At 39.8% G+C, this 15316-nt stretch overlaps 1 protein-coding gene across 1 annotated transcript; it reads left to right on the forward strand.

Annotated features, from left to right (window-relative positions):
- The first annotated feature begins 329 nt into the window (after nucleotides 1-329).
- On the forward strand, nucleotides 330-12626 carry LOC139741553 (abasic site processing protein HMCES-like). Its single transcript, XM_071652130.1, has 7 exons — nucleotides 330-418; nucleotides 4442-4720; nucleotides 7998-8234; nucleotides 8962-9196; nucleotides 9757-9906; nucleotides 10738-10847; nucleotides 11277-12626. Exons 1-7 carry the CDS (start codon nucleotides 399-401, stop codon nucleotides 11548-11550), a joined length of 1305 nt encoding a protein of 434 aa, XP_071508231.1. The 5' UTR covers nucleotides 330-398; the 3' UTR covers nucleotides 11551-12626.
- The last annotated feature ends 2690 nt before the right edge of the window (nucleotides 12627-15316 follow it).

Raw genomic sequence — 15316 nt, forward strand, 5'->3', positions numbered from 1 at the left:
ATTTTCGATAATTTAAATTGATTAAATGAAATTGAACGTTAAATCAAGGATCGAAGTGCCTTTGATCAAACCACAATAATTTTCAGCTCATCTGCATTTTGGGACCCACTGATCTCGCACATCTATAAACGGCTCGGCTTGCATTAGGTTTCATGACGTCAGAGGTACTTGCAGCGACTCGTCTGCTTGCCTGGGACGAAAGTATGATGTCATATGCAGCATATAGCCCAGCCAGCTGGCAGCCACTGCTAGCTCTCACATGAGAGAATTTGGCCTCTTATCTATCCCTGACCTCGCGGGCGCGCGCAGTGTAGTATTTATATGACCGCCGTCGCTTCGCTCGTCGTATCCGTCGACTTTAGCTCAGCTCAGCTTGAACTTTGAAAGTGACTGGCATCATGTGTGGAAGAACGGTCAGGTAGGATATTGTTGTAGGACACAGGAGGCATTTGGCATTTTATTATTTATTTGGAAACTTGTCACATTTTTACCTTCACAACTAGCAAAATGTCTGTTATCATATCAGCAGATACAGTCAGTGACCGCGACCGTGCAGTGGAAAATCGCTCGCTCGCGCACGTCAGTCCAAGTCCCATGTGTGGATATATGTGTACACATTTGCGATGTTTATACTTTAACAGTACTGCATGCACTGTATGTCAATTAAATAATGCTGTAATTTTACAGCCATCCTATAACTCTCTCTCAGGCCCAACCCTAACCCCAAACTCTAGCCCTATTAAACCTTAAATCCACCTTAATCAATTTAATCGCTTATTTTTCTTTAGTTTCTACTTTTAGTGGCCGTTTTTTAATATTATTAGTGTTGAATAGGAGCTTAAAACCCAGGGGCCGTATTCTGAGAGCTTATTAAGTGTCTGATTAGGCCTAGTACTTAATTACCGAATTGGTATTCTGAGAGCATGATTACTGTAAAAGTGGTTTCTTTCGCAGTGGTTTTATTTTCGCGCTTTTCGCGCTTTGAGGTTGAACCGCGAATTTAACATCACGCGAAAATGTTTTGAACTCGTCGCTTGTACAACGCTATCATTACCGACCGCGAATTTAAACACACGCGAAAAAGTCCGCACCGATGGAAACCGCGAAAGTTTCTGTACGTGAAAGAAACCACTTTTACAGTAAGTAGGGGGTAGGGGAGAGCGGGGTGAGTTGGGACGCGGGTCAAGTGGGACACGTCCTCTGAATCAAAAACTGTTCAACCAATCAGCGATTGGCTAATATCTACAATAAGTCCCTAGCAACCATACATCACATTAAGAAAGCCATGCAGTTCGGCAAATTCTAAGTGTGCATAAATTGCTATTGAAAATTTTCCCCCAAATATGATTTTTTTTTAAAATCAGGTTAATTAACCTGTTGTCTTTGTATTCATGATTTCAAGGGCACAATTGAAGCTGGTGGTGAGCCTTATTGATATGCAACTAATATAACTTGTTTTTGACAAATGCCTGCATGGTTACTGAGCAGTTGTACATATCTATGTATATGCCATGTGAGGGACAGTTGGGACAACGTGTCCCATTTGTCCCTCATAATAGCATTACATGTAAAACAGTTCAGATTTTCAAACATGTTGTTCAAACTTGTTTTGTTGAAATAAAGATCATTTTAAAGCATGTTTGACTGTTTTCATTACCAATGTTTCATTACGCCTTCAAACTTTGACTTTTCCGACATGTTTATAGGATGTCACACTTTACCCCACTTTACCAACACCGTCCCATTTCTCCCTTGCCGTTGTCCCACTTTACCCACGGGTGGGTCAACTTCTCCCCCAAAATAAGGTTTTTTCTTTTCATTAACTGCAGAAAATTGAGAACAGTGCCACCCCCAGTTTATAGCTCTTTATGTAACCTACCGTATGAACCTTCATGCAAGCCCGCAAGGAAATGTAATCATCTCTTTTATAAAAAGATATCAGAAGAAAATCGGCGAACTTGAAATAATGTCCCACTTCTCCCCGCTCTCCCCTACATTAACTACCGGTACCATAGCAACAAGCGTTTTGGCGGGAAGGACCTAGTTTGCGCGTATCAATGCACGTGCACCTTTGAGAGGACTTAATCACAGAGTTAATTACGAATCGGTATTCTGAGGGTGTAATTAAGTATGAAAGTTAATGGAAAACTTAATGATACCAAAGTCTCTAAAGAGTGTCATTAACTACTCCGATATCACGCATTACATCGTGTTTTCTCTGCCACAACGATGCTTACCGTCTTCTGTAACCGAGAAGCGGTTGAATCTTGTTATCATTGATTCATAGTATCCGTAAAATTCAGAGAAAAAAAGAAATATGCCGTTCTTCGAGGAATTTTGTCTTTTATGTGAGCAAAGAGGTTGAGATCTTCGCGTGCGTAGGTGAGGGGTTGTAATCAAATACCGGAGTGTGCGCACAGAGCTCTTGGGTTGTAATTACAGGGGCGTGGAAGAGCGCGCATTGAGGGCATATTTGCGCATGTAAACATCATTTTGGCTTCTAACAACGCGTCTGATTGGATGGAATAACAATTAGATGGGAGGGACCTAAGATAATCACAGGGGACTTAATCATACCTTAATTACGTCCTCAGAATACCAATTTTGCTCATGATTAAGGGCCTATTAACTTCACGACTTAATCACGAAGTTAATTACAGACTTAATTACGACCTCAGAACACCACCCCAGAATTGCAAGGCCATACTGATACTGATACAGTAATATTTACTGCATACATTATCTAACCCCGGCCAGCGCGGGGCGCTGGAAGGCCGCAGGTACGGGTACGCGGGTTGGGGTCGTGGGCTGGCCAGGTTGACCGACAAGTATGTCTAATTCCGCGAAAAACTTCTCATTTATAATAATGACATTTGCTGGGTCAGTTCGCTTCTTAGACAGACACCATTGATACATACGCTATTGCGAAGGTTTCAAGTAAAATTCAACCGTTCTGGTTGAAACGCAACTTTGACCCAGTTCCCCCCGCATAAAAAAATGGAACATTATTTTTTCCAGCTTGGTTTTCAAATCAATCTGGAAAAAATATATACAGGATTAAATTTAATCAGTAATTGAGTAAATATTTTGACTCACCTCTTCCACTGTTTCCTCCTGTTTTCTGGTTGTTTCCTCCACTTCTTTGCAGCGCTCCCCAATTCATCGCCGCCTTCGTTTGAAAAATGACCGCACGAACGTCTATGGCAAGCCAAATGCTCATCCACGATATTACGAAGTTAGATTTAGCGCTCGAGCAACTTACTAGTAGTTTAGTCAATAAACATAAGTGTAGTAAATGTCTACTACTCATCGACCACCTATTTTTAGATCGACCACCCTCGCGCAATGGCTTGCTCACTTAAAGGACAAGTTCACCTTCATAAACATATGGATTGAGAAAATGCAACAATATTAGTAGAACACATCAGTGAAAGTTTGAGAAAAATTGGACAATCGATGCAAAAGTTATGAATTTTTAAAACTTTTTTGTTGGAACCGCTGGATGAGGAGACTACTACAGCTTGTGAGTCATATGCGTACAACAGTATAAAGAAAATGTAAAAGAAAATTCAACATATTTTCACTTTTTCGCATAATAAAAGAGCACTTGACTTGCCTCTTTCTAAAGGCAGGGGGAATAATATTACCCATAACATTTGTCGGTAACGAGTCAGGGGAATGTGTACTTTTTTCAAAAGATGGAATTTTGTGAAATTCTCTTTATATTTTCCTTATATTGTTGTACGCATGTGACATCTAAGTTATTCATACACTGCAGTAGTCTTCTCATCCAGCGGGTACTGTACAAAAACTTCAAAAATTCATAACTTTAGAACGGATTGTCTGATTTTCCTCAAACTTTCAATGATGTGTTCTACTAATATTGCTACATTCTCTCAATCCTTATGTTTATGAAGGTGAACTTGTCCTTTAAATATGGAATTAAAAATATGCGTGCTACGGGGTGCCTATTGCTGAAACATTCGAACATGAATACAAATCAAGAAAAATTAGGGGGATACACTTAAATGACCTTAGGAAACAGGAGGAAAAAAGAATTGAAGAAAATTCTCATAAAATACACGCAATTATTGTTAACACATATTTCCCCATTCAGTGGATTTATGTGCTTTTCAATGGGAAAACAGGCGGTCGGTTTAAAAAATGAGGTACCACAGGCGCACGAAAAAAACCTCCCGTGTGTTTATCGCCAAGATTTACGTGCGTAGGATACAGAGCGACAATCTGAGCATGGGGTAAGGATCTGCGGTATTTTCTCCCAAAGTGAGACGAAATTGAGGTAAGTCTGTGGAATATTTTCGGTGAAATTGTGGTAATAAAGGCGGTCGATGAGTAGTAGGTCCAATCATGTATACATGCAATGAACAAGTCGCATCAAACTGACTCATTTTTTGTTCTTATTTTGTACCTTTCATTTCAGTACGCTGAATCGCAATCAACTTCGGCGAGCATGCGCATACACAAATCGTCATGGTCGGAGAATGCGACCTGGGTGGCGTAACAGGGGCCCAGGAGGAGGAGGAGGAGGAGGAGGAGGAGGGGGAGGAGGAGGAGGAGGAGGAGGGGGAGGAGGAGGCAGGACAAGACAAGCTCCAGTACCTGCAAATAGCGACAGCCAACCAACCAGTCAACCACAGCAGTCTCATGAACTGAGGAAGAGATATTATCAGTCATACAACATTGCTCCAGCTAGCACAACGTAAGTCATCATTGACATCAATTGTGTAGATGTAGTGACATGACCATAGGACATCATAAGGAATGTACATTGTGTTTGTGCATGGATGCATGCTGTGTACCTCTGCACCTATATTCAGACAATATTTTCTTTTGTTTCAGACTTTGTTTCTACTTCAAAGGTGCTTCATATACTCTAAGAGTGGAAATTTTTGCGCACTGCGGGCAACCGGAAACTAGCACGAAAATAAAATCACATGAATATTTTTGCTTGTATATTCCAGTAGTTGATGTCTCGATTCCGTGGAATTAAAAACATGGAAACTCTTCTTACCTGGCTGAGCATGAAAAGTTATTCGCATGAAAATATCCACTTTTACCATAGTGGTCACTTCAAAATGCCAGGGTCCTGTTTAGTGCTGAGCGAGGATTCATAGTTATAGTTGATGGATATTTGCCTTTACCCTTTGGCCTGTAAGTTTCTGTAATTTTTTATATCAACACAATTTATTTTGTTTTAGTTAGAGTGTCTACTTTTTTAGCTCACCTGAGCCAAAGGCTCAAGTGAGCTATTGCGATCGCCCTTCGTCCGGCGTCCGTCGTGCGTCGTGCGTCGTGCGTCGTGCGTCGTCCGTCGTCCGTCGTCCGTCGTCCGTCGTGCGTCGTCCGTCGTGCGTCGTGCGTAAACTTTTTACATTTTCATCTTCTTCTTGAAAACCCCAAGACCGATTTTCATCAAACTTGGCAGGTAGCATCCCTAGGGGGTTAGGAACTCAATTTGTTAAAATGGGCACCATGCCCCACCCAGGGGGCCCCCAGGGGGGCCCAAACCCCCCAAAATTAAGGAATCTGTAAAAATCTTCTTCTCTAGAACCAGAAGTGATAGAGCTAAGTTAATACTATGAGTTAGTACATTGATGACTGTAGTTTCAAGTTTGTTCATGGCAGAATCAGGGGTGCCCCCCTTGGGACCCAGGGGAGGGGGGTGGGGAAGGGTTCTAATGGGGCCTAAATTGTACATTTTCATCTTCTTCTTGAGAACCCCATGACCCATTTTCACCAAACTTGGCAGGTAGCATCCCTAGGGGGTTAGGAACTCAATTTGTTAAAATGGGCACCATGCCCCACCTAGGGGGCCCCCAGGGGGCCCAAACCCCCCAAAATTAAGGAATCCGCAAAAATCTTCTTCTCTAGAACCAGAAGTGATAGAGCTAAGTTAATACTATGAGTTAGTACATTGATGACTGTAGTTTCAAGTTTGTTCATGGCAGAATCAGGGGTGCCCCCCTTGGGACCCAGGGGAGGGGGTGAGGAGGGGTCCTAATGGGGCCTAAATTGTACATTTTTATCTTATTCTTGAGAACCCCATGACCCATTTTCACCAAACTTGGCAGGTAGCATCCCTAGGGGGTTAGGAACTCAATTTGTTAAAATGGGCACCATGCCCCACCTAGGGGGCCCCCAGGGGGCCCAAACCCCCCAAAATTAAGGAATCCGCAAAAATCTTCTTCTCTAGAACCAGAAGTGATAGAGCTAAGTTAATACTATGAGTTAGTACATTGATGACTGTAGTTTCAAGTTTGTTCATGGCAGAATCAGGGGTGCCCCCCTTGGGACCCAGGGGAGGGGGGTGGGGAAGGGTTCTAATGGGGCCTAAATTGTACATTTTCATCTTCTTCTTGAGAACCCCATGACCCATTTTCACCAAACTTGGCAGGTAGCATCCCTAGGGGGTTAGGAACTCAATTTGTTAAAATGGGCACCATGCCCCACCTAGGGGGCCCCCAGGGGGCCCAAACCCCCCAAAATTAAGGAATCCGCAAAAATCTTCTTCTCTAGAACCAGAAGTGATAGAGCTAAGTTAATACTATGAGTTAGTACATTGATGACTGTAGTTTCAAGTTTGTTCATGGCAGAATCAGGGGTGCCCCCCTTGGGACCCAGGGGAGGGGGTGAGGAGGGGTCCTAATGGGGCCTAAATTGTACATTTTTATCTTATTCTTGAAAACCCCATGACCCATTTTCACCAAACTTGGCAGGTAGCATCCCTAGGGGGTTAGGATCTCAATTTGTTAAAATGGGCACCATGCCCAACCCAGGGGGCCCCCAGGGGTCCCAAACCCCCCAAATGAAGGAATCTTTATAAATCTTCTCTAGAATCAGAAGTTATAGAGCTGAGATAATATTATGAGTGAGTACATTAATGACTGTAGTTTGAAGTTTGTTCATAGGAGATCCAGGGGTGCCCCTCTTGGGTAGGGGGGGGGGGGTGGTTGGAAGGGTCCAAATGGGGGCCTGAATTGTACATTTTCATCTTCTTCCTGAAAACCTCATGATGGATTTTTGTCAAACTTGGCAGGTAGCATCCCTAGGGGGTCAGGATCTCAATTTATCAAAATGGGCACCATGCCCCACCCAGAGGGCCCCAGGGGGCCCCAATCCCCCCAAATTAAGGAATCTTTAAAAAATTGGGCCCTTATTGTACATTTTCATCTTCTACTTGAGAATGCCTGGTCAAATTTTAATTTAGATTAGTGACTGCGTGAAAGGTGAACTTGCGATACTCAGGTGAGCGCTAGACCCGCGGGTCTCTTGTTTTTGAGGTCTTATTTATTGTTACCGGTATTCAAATTGTAGTTTTTGTCAGACCCTAAAATATCAAGCCCATCAGAGTATATCGTGTTACTTTTGTTGGACAAGTCTATAGTCAGGTGAAATAGTGTGATGTTCCCACATGCATTGAAGGCTGCTGAAATACAGCCAAATGATAAAAAATGTCTGCATGAATAACAAAATGTAACATGAATGTGGCCTTACGTATATTGGCTTCTGGATCTGGATCTGTATGAATACGCTGAAAAACTCTGAATAAAGTATCACTCAGCACTGTGGTGTGATGTGCAGCTAATCACAACGGAGGTGACGCTGGAGCGCTTCTTTAAATGTATCAAATTTATGAATCTGTTTAATGTTTTTCAGCAGGTCATTCCAAACCTTCGCTGTTCTATGGAAGAAGGAGTTGGTGAGAGCAGTTGAAGAGCCATGTGAAATAGAATAATAGAAAGAATGCTGACATTGTATTTATGGAAGAGTGTTGCCATGTTAATCTTGATGAAGGGGGAATATTGAATTAGAAATAGAATAAAGCTTGATAAAGCAATATAATTAATCAATATCTGTCTTTCAGGCTCTACCTTCATAAAAGAGCGCAAGACTCAGCTTGTCAAACCCTGCTACAATGATTGAAAACTGTAGATTCTGACATGAGAAATGTGTTCTCTTTGATGTGTTTCTGGAAGGCCTGTGCTCCTGTCTTGTAAGCACTTCCAGCCCAAGACAAATGAGGCCCACGAAGAGAGCTCAGACGAACTAGAAATCATGCCAATGACATGGGGACTTGTTCCTGCCTGGCACAAAGGGAAGGCTTCAGAAATGGCTTACAAGATGAACAACTGTCGCAGTGAGGGGATGCTTGAGAAGGCAAGCTTCAAGAGGCCTTTTGAGAGAGGACAACGCTGTGTTGTCTTAGTGGATGGGTATGTTTACTAGAAGTTAATATCAGAATGGATTCTGTTTAAGAAATGATTTGAGAGTAGATATGGCATTTAATGAAAAATAAAAGTCAGGATCAAATCTTGAAAAAAGAATTTTTAAAGAAAAATATCAGACAGAATTTAAGAGAGTTTATACAAGAAAATGCACGAGACCAAAATCAAGTAACCATTGTTAAATTTGTGCACCCTTAGAGTATCATTTGATGCACTAAGAATGCAACTTGTAAGTTGTCAAATTAGAATACCATGGTACCCTTTGTACCAAGTGCACTCAACTGATAAGATGATATCATTTTATCTGTTATGCAGTAATGCGCTCAATAGCATTGAAAGTAGTAGATGGAAACAAGGCAGGTTACCCAGCTTTTCATCAGCTAGGTACAAGATATACTACAAGCATGTATGTGTACACTATTTACTAAACATCAGGCTCATAAAATGTTTTAATGCCTGGGAACCAGTTGGATTTGCTAATTACTGGCACACAGAGACTTTATTGTACCCTAATGGAATTCTTGGATGTGGCATGCCTGGACAGCTTGGGAAGCAGATTCTACAATTGTAGTTGAGATTTAGGAAATGGGTGATGAGATAACTTCCTTGAATGTGAACTTTTAAGTGAATCAAACTGATGAATAACAAGCCATTTTCCCCAAAGTGAAATTATGGTGATAATTAATGATATTCTTTGTATTCTTAATTCTACCAGATTCTATGAGTGGAAGAAAGGTGAGAATGGCTCAAAGCAGCCATACTTCATCTACTTTGCTCAGGACCATACTATGAATGAACTGAGCATCAACAAGGAGGAAGAGGAGGAAGCTCTGCTTGATATGGAAGTGGTCAATGAGCCAGAGGAGGTTGGGAAGGATGACCCAAATGAGTGGAAAGGTCACAGACTGCTGACCATGGCTGGACTCTTTGACAAATGGCACCCACCTCAGGTAACATTTACTCCTCAGGTTTTTAGGTTTAACTAACACTCACCGGTCTAACTAAGCTGTGATTTTATCTTCTTGTTAAGCCATGACTAAGAGGAAACTGGTTGAATTACTATAAATGAATAGATATGATTTAGCCAAAGAATATCCAATGATCCTTGTTAGGGCTATTGACCTCTCCTCTGAGGACTTTACCTTCCAGCAGAAGAATACCCAACAGTATACAGATGGTCGCAAGTGTGATGATACAAGATTTGGCACAAAGTGATAGAGATATTTTATTCAACAAGGTGAAGCCGCGTTGAATAGTGTACCTCATCTTTCAAAGTGTTGTCATGAAAATTCAGTGTTTTATTACCAGTTAATGATTATTTCCCAATCATGTGAAATTGTCATCTTACTGTACATATACAGTACAATGTGTAATGTAGACCTATTGGGAGAAAAAAAAAGTGATATTGTAGAGGTGTACCAGTTGCCATAATGACAATTTTAAATTTTTTTCCCCCTAACATACAGTGAATTAAGCAATCCAATCATTTCGTCAATTTGCTTTATCTTAGGGTGGGGAACCCTGGTACACATATTCTGTGATCACTGTGGAGTCGAATGACAGCATGTCTTGGCTTCACCATCGGATGCCTGCAATCCTTGATGGGGAGGAGGAGATTAAGGCTTGGTTGGAGTTTGGCTCCCTTCAGGCGAATAAAAAGGTCAGCTTTTCTCACACAAACCACTTCTGTGTGCAGATACGACTAACCTTTCCAATTTTATGTCTTGCTTTGAAACTCCATGTCCTCATACTTGGTGAAAATTCCTTGAATTGTCTTTTTCTTCAAAGTCAAAATTTACTGCATGAGGTTTGCTGCCAGTGTGACCATGACCCTGTTTTAACAGGTACTTGTTCCACTATTATCAGGATGTATTTGAATAATGCAAATCTTAATATTAGTTGGTAAGTTTAAAAAATTGTTATAATTTAATGGGTTACTAATTTAGTGCACAGTAAGTATTGTTGCTCTTTTTCTGATCTGATGGTCTGTTGAGAGAGACCAGCTTACTAGATATTGCATGAACATTTTGATTTTTATAAGATGCAAAGTTTCCATGTCTTTTTAAAAATCAATCATTGACAGAAACATTTTTATTTATTGTAGCCTTTGATATTTGCTCATTACTTTTTTTTTAAATAAAAAAAGATTTAATATTTCCCTTCAAAAAATTAAGCTGTAAATCTGTGTGAAATATTTGTAATAATGCTGTATTTTTAGTATGATAGATAATCCTTCTAAACATTAAGATACATATGTATTCAACCAGATATTATGTGAGATTGTTGCTGGAATGTCTTTCAAATTCCATTTAGATTTGAAATTGAAATGTGGTTTATATCTAGTAGCTGCACCTTCATGGAAACTAGTAAGGGAAGTCACAGGTCAATTAGAGAAAGCTCCTGTTTAAAATATCCAAAGCTGTACAGGTTTGTGATGATTATTTAGAATTGTGAGAGATCATGTTCCTGCTGTGTTGTATTTCTCCAACAGGCACATTCCCTGATCAGTGCAAGGAGTTGTCTTAAGTTTCATCCTGTCACCAATGCAATGGGCAACATTCGCTACAAGGAGCCAGATTGCATCAAGCCTGTAGAGCTAGGGTGAGTTGAACACTGCTGGATAAATTCCACCTGCCAATTTAACCGATATTCATATCCTTACATACTGCTTCGGCCGTCTGTAAAAAGATGTAGATATAAAAAAAAAAACACCACCACCACCAAAAAAAACCCTGCACAGATCAGATACAGGGGAGGTAACGAATGTTGCACAATGGAAGTTTGTATGCTTTCTCTGACAAAAAGTCAAGTTTGTTGATCAATCTGTTTGCATTTGCCATGAAGTTTCAACATTTGTACTAGGCACTGACAAAACATGCTGTCTCATCAGAAATGAAGGGAAGCTGTCACCATGTACAATTTGTAATTGCGATGTGATGTAAAACAACATACATGTAGCTGGTTGTGGCATGAAACATACTTTGCATATAACCATGTCTTCCACTTGGCTCCTCAACGTCTCACTTTTAGCAAACCTGTGAAACCGAAGAGTGGAGAGAGCAAATTCATGGCATCCTGGATGGCCAAGGGGAGTAAGGGCGGTGAAAAGAAGAGCCCTTCGGCCAAGGTAGAAGGAGGAGGAGTACTCAAAGCAGAGGAGATGAAGAAGGAAAAGAAATGTGCTGCTGGTGGTCCCCTGACCAAGTGGCTTGTCAAGAAGGAAAAGACTGAAGAGGAAGATTCAAAGAAAAGAGTCTTAGTAAAACAAGAACAGCCATCTCCTAAAAAGAGCAGAGTGCACTAGAAGGAAATGCTTTCATCCAGTGAGATGACGTTCTCTCTGCAATAAACTCTTTCTCATATACATGCCTTGTCCACACTAGGGCCAAGTTGTGGGATGACAACGAAAGATAACACACATGCTAACTTTATAAACTGAAATAAAAGAAGAACTTGGCTCTCTTTATGAGGAGAATTCAGGTGGAAGTGTTTGTGTATCTAGACTTCATGTAGGTACAATGTGAGTTGAAGCAGCAGGTGAATCAGTACAATGTCGTTCAGTTTGTGTTGATGTGAATGACTGCAAGTTACTCCAGCATTTAGCATTCATGTTTCAGTGCTGTCTTCAGTATGTGTGCACAGCGTTGGAAAGTGCTACAAGCACTGTACATTGTACATAACATACATGTAATTATTTTTCCCAGTGAAAGATGATGTTCGTCAGAAGCTGTTTAATTGATGTATAAAGTTTTGATACGTGTACAATATATTTTTAGGTTAAAAGGGTACATGAGATATTTTTGACTTGCAAACAGAAATTGTAGGAAAATATTCTACTAACCACTTCCCCCTATTCCACTGACTGTACAGAACTACAAATAGAGCTGCACTTGATTGTATGACTAATAAGAGTCATAACATTGATGGTGACTGGCAAGAGAGGAACACACAAGTTTGTACAGAATGTTTTATCCAAAGACATTTGATGGCATTTTAGAAACTGCCGTGAAGGGACTTATGGAGTGGCTCAGCATCAGCCATGCTGTCAAATGGCTCAGATTTAAGTCCCTTTGGCCCAAATTATATCTTAAAGGTACCAGTAGATTAAATCAAGTTCATGGTTTCAATTTATTCTGTGGATCAAAAACTAGTGTAAAGTACAATGTACGTGTAGCTTTCTCATGCCCATATTAGCATGCATTTATTGTGGTTTGACCAGCTTGTGCTGTCGATCTCTATGGTTCACTTTGTGTATAGATAACTCCCAGTTAATGTGAAGGCAACTTACATAGTGTAATATTGACCAGAAGAGAGTTTATAGACAGCAGCAAAAGATTATGTTGGTTTGCTGACTCTAAACACTTGATAGATAATGCATGATTGGGGAACATTTATTTGAAGTAATGTCAAGCTTATAAGATTAAATTTTGTTATTACCCTCAGTAGAGGGAGCAATCACTATGTTGTCCTTTTTAAATAAGACTTTTGTGGAGTTTGCTTTGAGCCAGCCTGCTTCTTTGCAAAAAGCATACGTACATGTACATTATCATCTACAAATGAAAAGGCATTGCAAAAATGCATTTAACAGTGGGAGATAAGCCTCTCAATTATAAATATTGTATAAAAGTACCTCCCCAAGTTTTGCCTACATAACGAACTGTGTTCTTGCAGCCTTAGCACAAAACATTAATTTCACTCAGCATCATGTTGTATTCATCTTGATTCAGTTGTCTACCTTATTATTATTGAGACAACTTTATTTATTTGATTTTCTAGTTGGATCTCTTTGTGACTTCATAGAATATCCACTGTCTCCTCTTTTCACAAGATGTTTTACAGGTCAATATCTTGCCTGTAATGGTGGTTTTAGTCTGGTGTTTCCTGTAAACTTATTCAGAAGTGGAGGCAAGTTCAACATGTGTAAATGTACATGCATATGCCGAGAGAAGGAGCCATGGATAAAAAGTGGGCATACTAGTATTCAGTGTATTGACCTCTCATTGTTTTTCTTGTGTGTTTGTGTGTGTTGTTGAATTGGGACAAGTAAACTGTACACTCATAGACCTGTAATACACGTGGTGACATTGCACAAGTTTCGTTCAGCAAAGGGGAATAACCCTTCAAACTCACAAATACTTGTATCAATTGTAGTGACAAGCAATAAAAAATTAATGTGTCGTAGCTAACAAACTGCTTGAAATTTAATAAACATGTACTTGTATTACCAGTACTTTGTATTGTTTCTACATAAATAAAGAAAAGTGGTAAACCTGGATATGTACAACATGTAAATGCTTACACTAAAAAAAAAATACAATTTAGCAACACTCCTTGTTATAGGGGCTTACACATGAAGAGTTTATTCGCAAAAACCGATAAGTCCATTTTTGAAGATTTTGAAGTACAGTCTCTGTCATAAAGTACAAAATAATACCTTTTAAATGATATATCCTTTATATGTAGTGACTAATTATTGGTCACTACATATAAAGGTACATTTTTGAAGTTATGGTCAAAAGAAGCCAAAAATTTCTTCTTATTTTCCTTATTTTTCTTGACCTTTAATCGCAAATATCTCAATTTGGCAAATATGGACTTGTCGGTTTTTGCGAACAAACACTTCACATGTACCTGATGGCTAAGAAAGAAATGTACTGCAGATGTTCAATACATGTATTGATTTTGTGATCATGACTAAACATGTCAGTTTATGTCCTGTGTGAAAGAAGCAGATTGTGGATTCCAAATTGACAAACATCTTAACCCTAACCAGGCCAGGCTTTTTGGCCTGTTCTGTGGCTGGGGGAGGGTTGATTCACATCCCCCCCCCCCCCCCCCCCCCCCCGAGATCTCGCCCCGAAAATTCGCACATACATTATTTATCGCATAATCTAGCAAGTATTAAAATAAAAAATTGAATTTTTCATTTTTTTATATCTTATATTAATTAATATGTGTAAAATCATGAATTTTGCTGTAATTCACAAAATAAAGCTAATGGCATCCTAATTTTTGGTGACATTTCGTCGCATTTCTAACAATGTACTTGGAAAAAAATATCTGGTTTCAAAGTTGATTTGTTATGTATTCTATTGTTTTATGAATTTCTTATGTATTTCCTTGTTTTCTACCTTTTTATGCCTCCGCCACAAAGTGGTGCCGGAGGCATTATGTTTTCGGGTTGTCCGTCCGTCCGTCCTTCCGTCCTTCCATCCGTCCTTCTGTCCGTCCGTAATGAATTTTGTGGACAGGGTAACTATCAAAACCTTTTGAGGTATCCTAATGAAACTTGGCATGTATGTGTATTAGGGGGTGAAGTTGTGCCTATCAACTTTTGGGTGCACGTGCTCAAGGTCAAAGGTCAAAAGGTCGAGGTCAAATACATACAATATTACTATTTCCACCATATCTATGCAATGCCTGAAGATTTTTTCTTGAAACTTAGTGTATACATGTATTACCCAATTTAGATTCTCTGGTGAAAGTTTGGGTCATGAGGTCAAAGGTCAAAGGTCAAAAGGTGAAGTAAAAAATATTAAAACTTCACCTTTTTTCTCTGAACCTTGGAAATTGTTCAAGGTATCTTCATGGAACATAGTGATATATACATGTACTGGCTGGCAGTGATTATCTAGAGAATTTAGGGTTCATGGGGTCAAAGGTCAGGGTCAAAGGTCAAGGGCAACACTTCAAAATATCACTATTTCCCTCATGTTTATGCAATGCCAGCAGGATTATTTTTTTTTACACTTGGTGTATGCATGTACATGTATAACCTAATAGAGATTCTCTGGAAAGTTTTTCTTTTCTTTTATTTTTGCCTCAAAGGTCAAAAAGTCAAAGATCAAGTGAAAGTGCTGAACTAATTTTTTCCTCCATATCTCGGAAGTGGCTCAAGTTATCTTGAAATGTACTACATATTTATGCATATTCTGCCTGACAGTGATTATCTTATGAATTTTGGGGTCAAAGTCCAGATGAAAATGGTAACAATTTACTATTCATTACAGAAATTGCACTTTTTCTCCATACCTTGAAAATTACTCAATGCAGAAACGTATGATTGGGTC

The sequence above is a fragment of the Diadema antillarum genome, unplaced genomic scaffold (genome assembly GCF_040938485.1).
Source record: "Diadema antillarum isolate AM-2024a unplaced genomic scaffold, OU_Dant_1.0 seq00000933_RagTag, whole genome shotgun sequence".
In the NCBI taxonomy this organism is placed as follows: domain Eukaryota; kingdom Metazoa; phylum Echinodermata; class Echinoidea; order Diadematoida; family Diadematidae; genus Diadema; species Diadema antillarum.

Excerpts from the sequence above, each read along its gene's own strand:
- LOC139741553 (XM_071652130.1), top strand. The coding sequence starts at position 399 with ATGTGTGGAAGAACGGTCAG. Across the intron at positions 419-4,441 it reads ATGTGTGGAAGAACGGTCAG|TACGCTGAATCGCAATCAAC; the intron begins GTAGGATATTGT and ends CTTTCATTTCAG. Across the intron at positions 9,197-9,756 it reads ACAAATGGCACCCACCTCAG|GGTGGGGAACCCTGGTACAC; the intron begins GTAACATTTACT and ends GCTTTATCTTAG.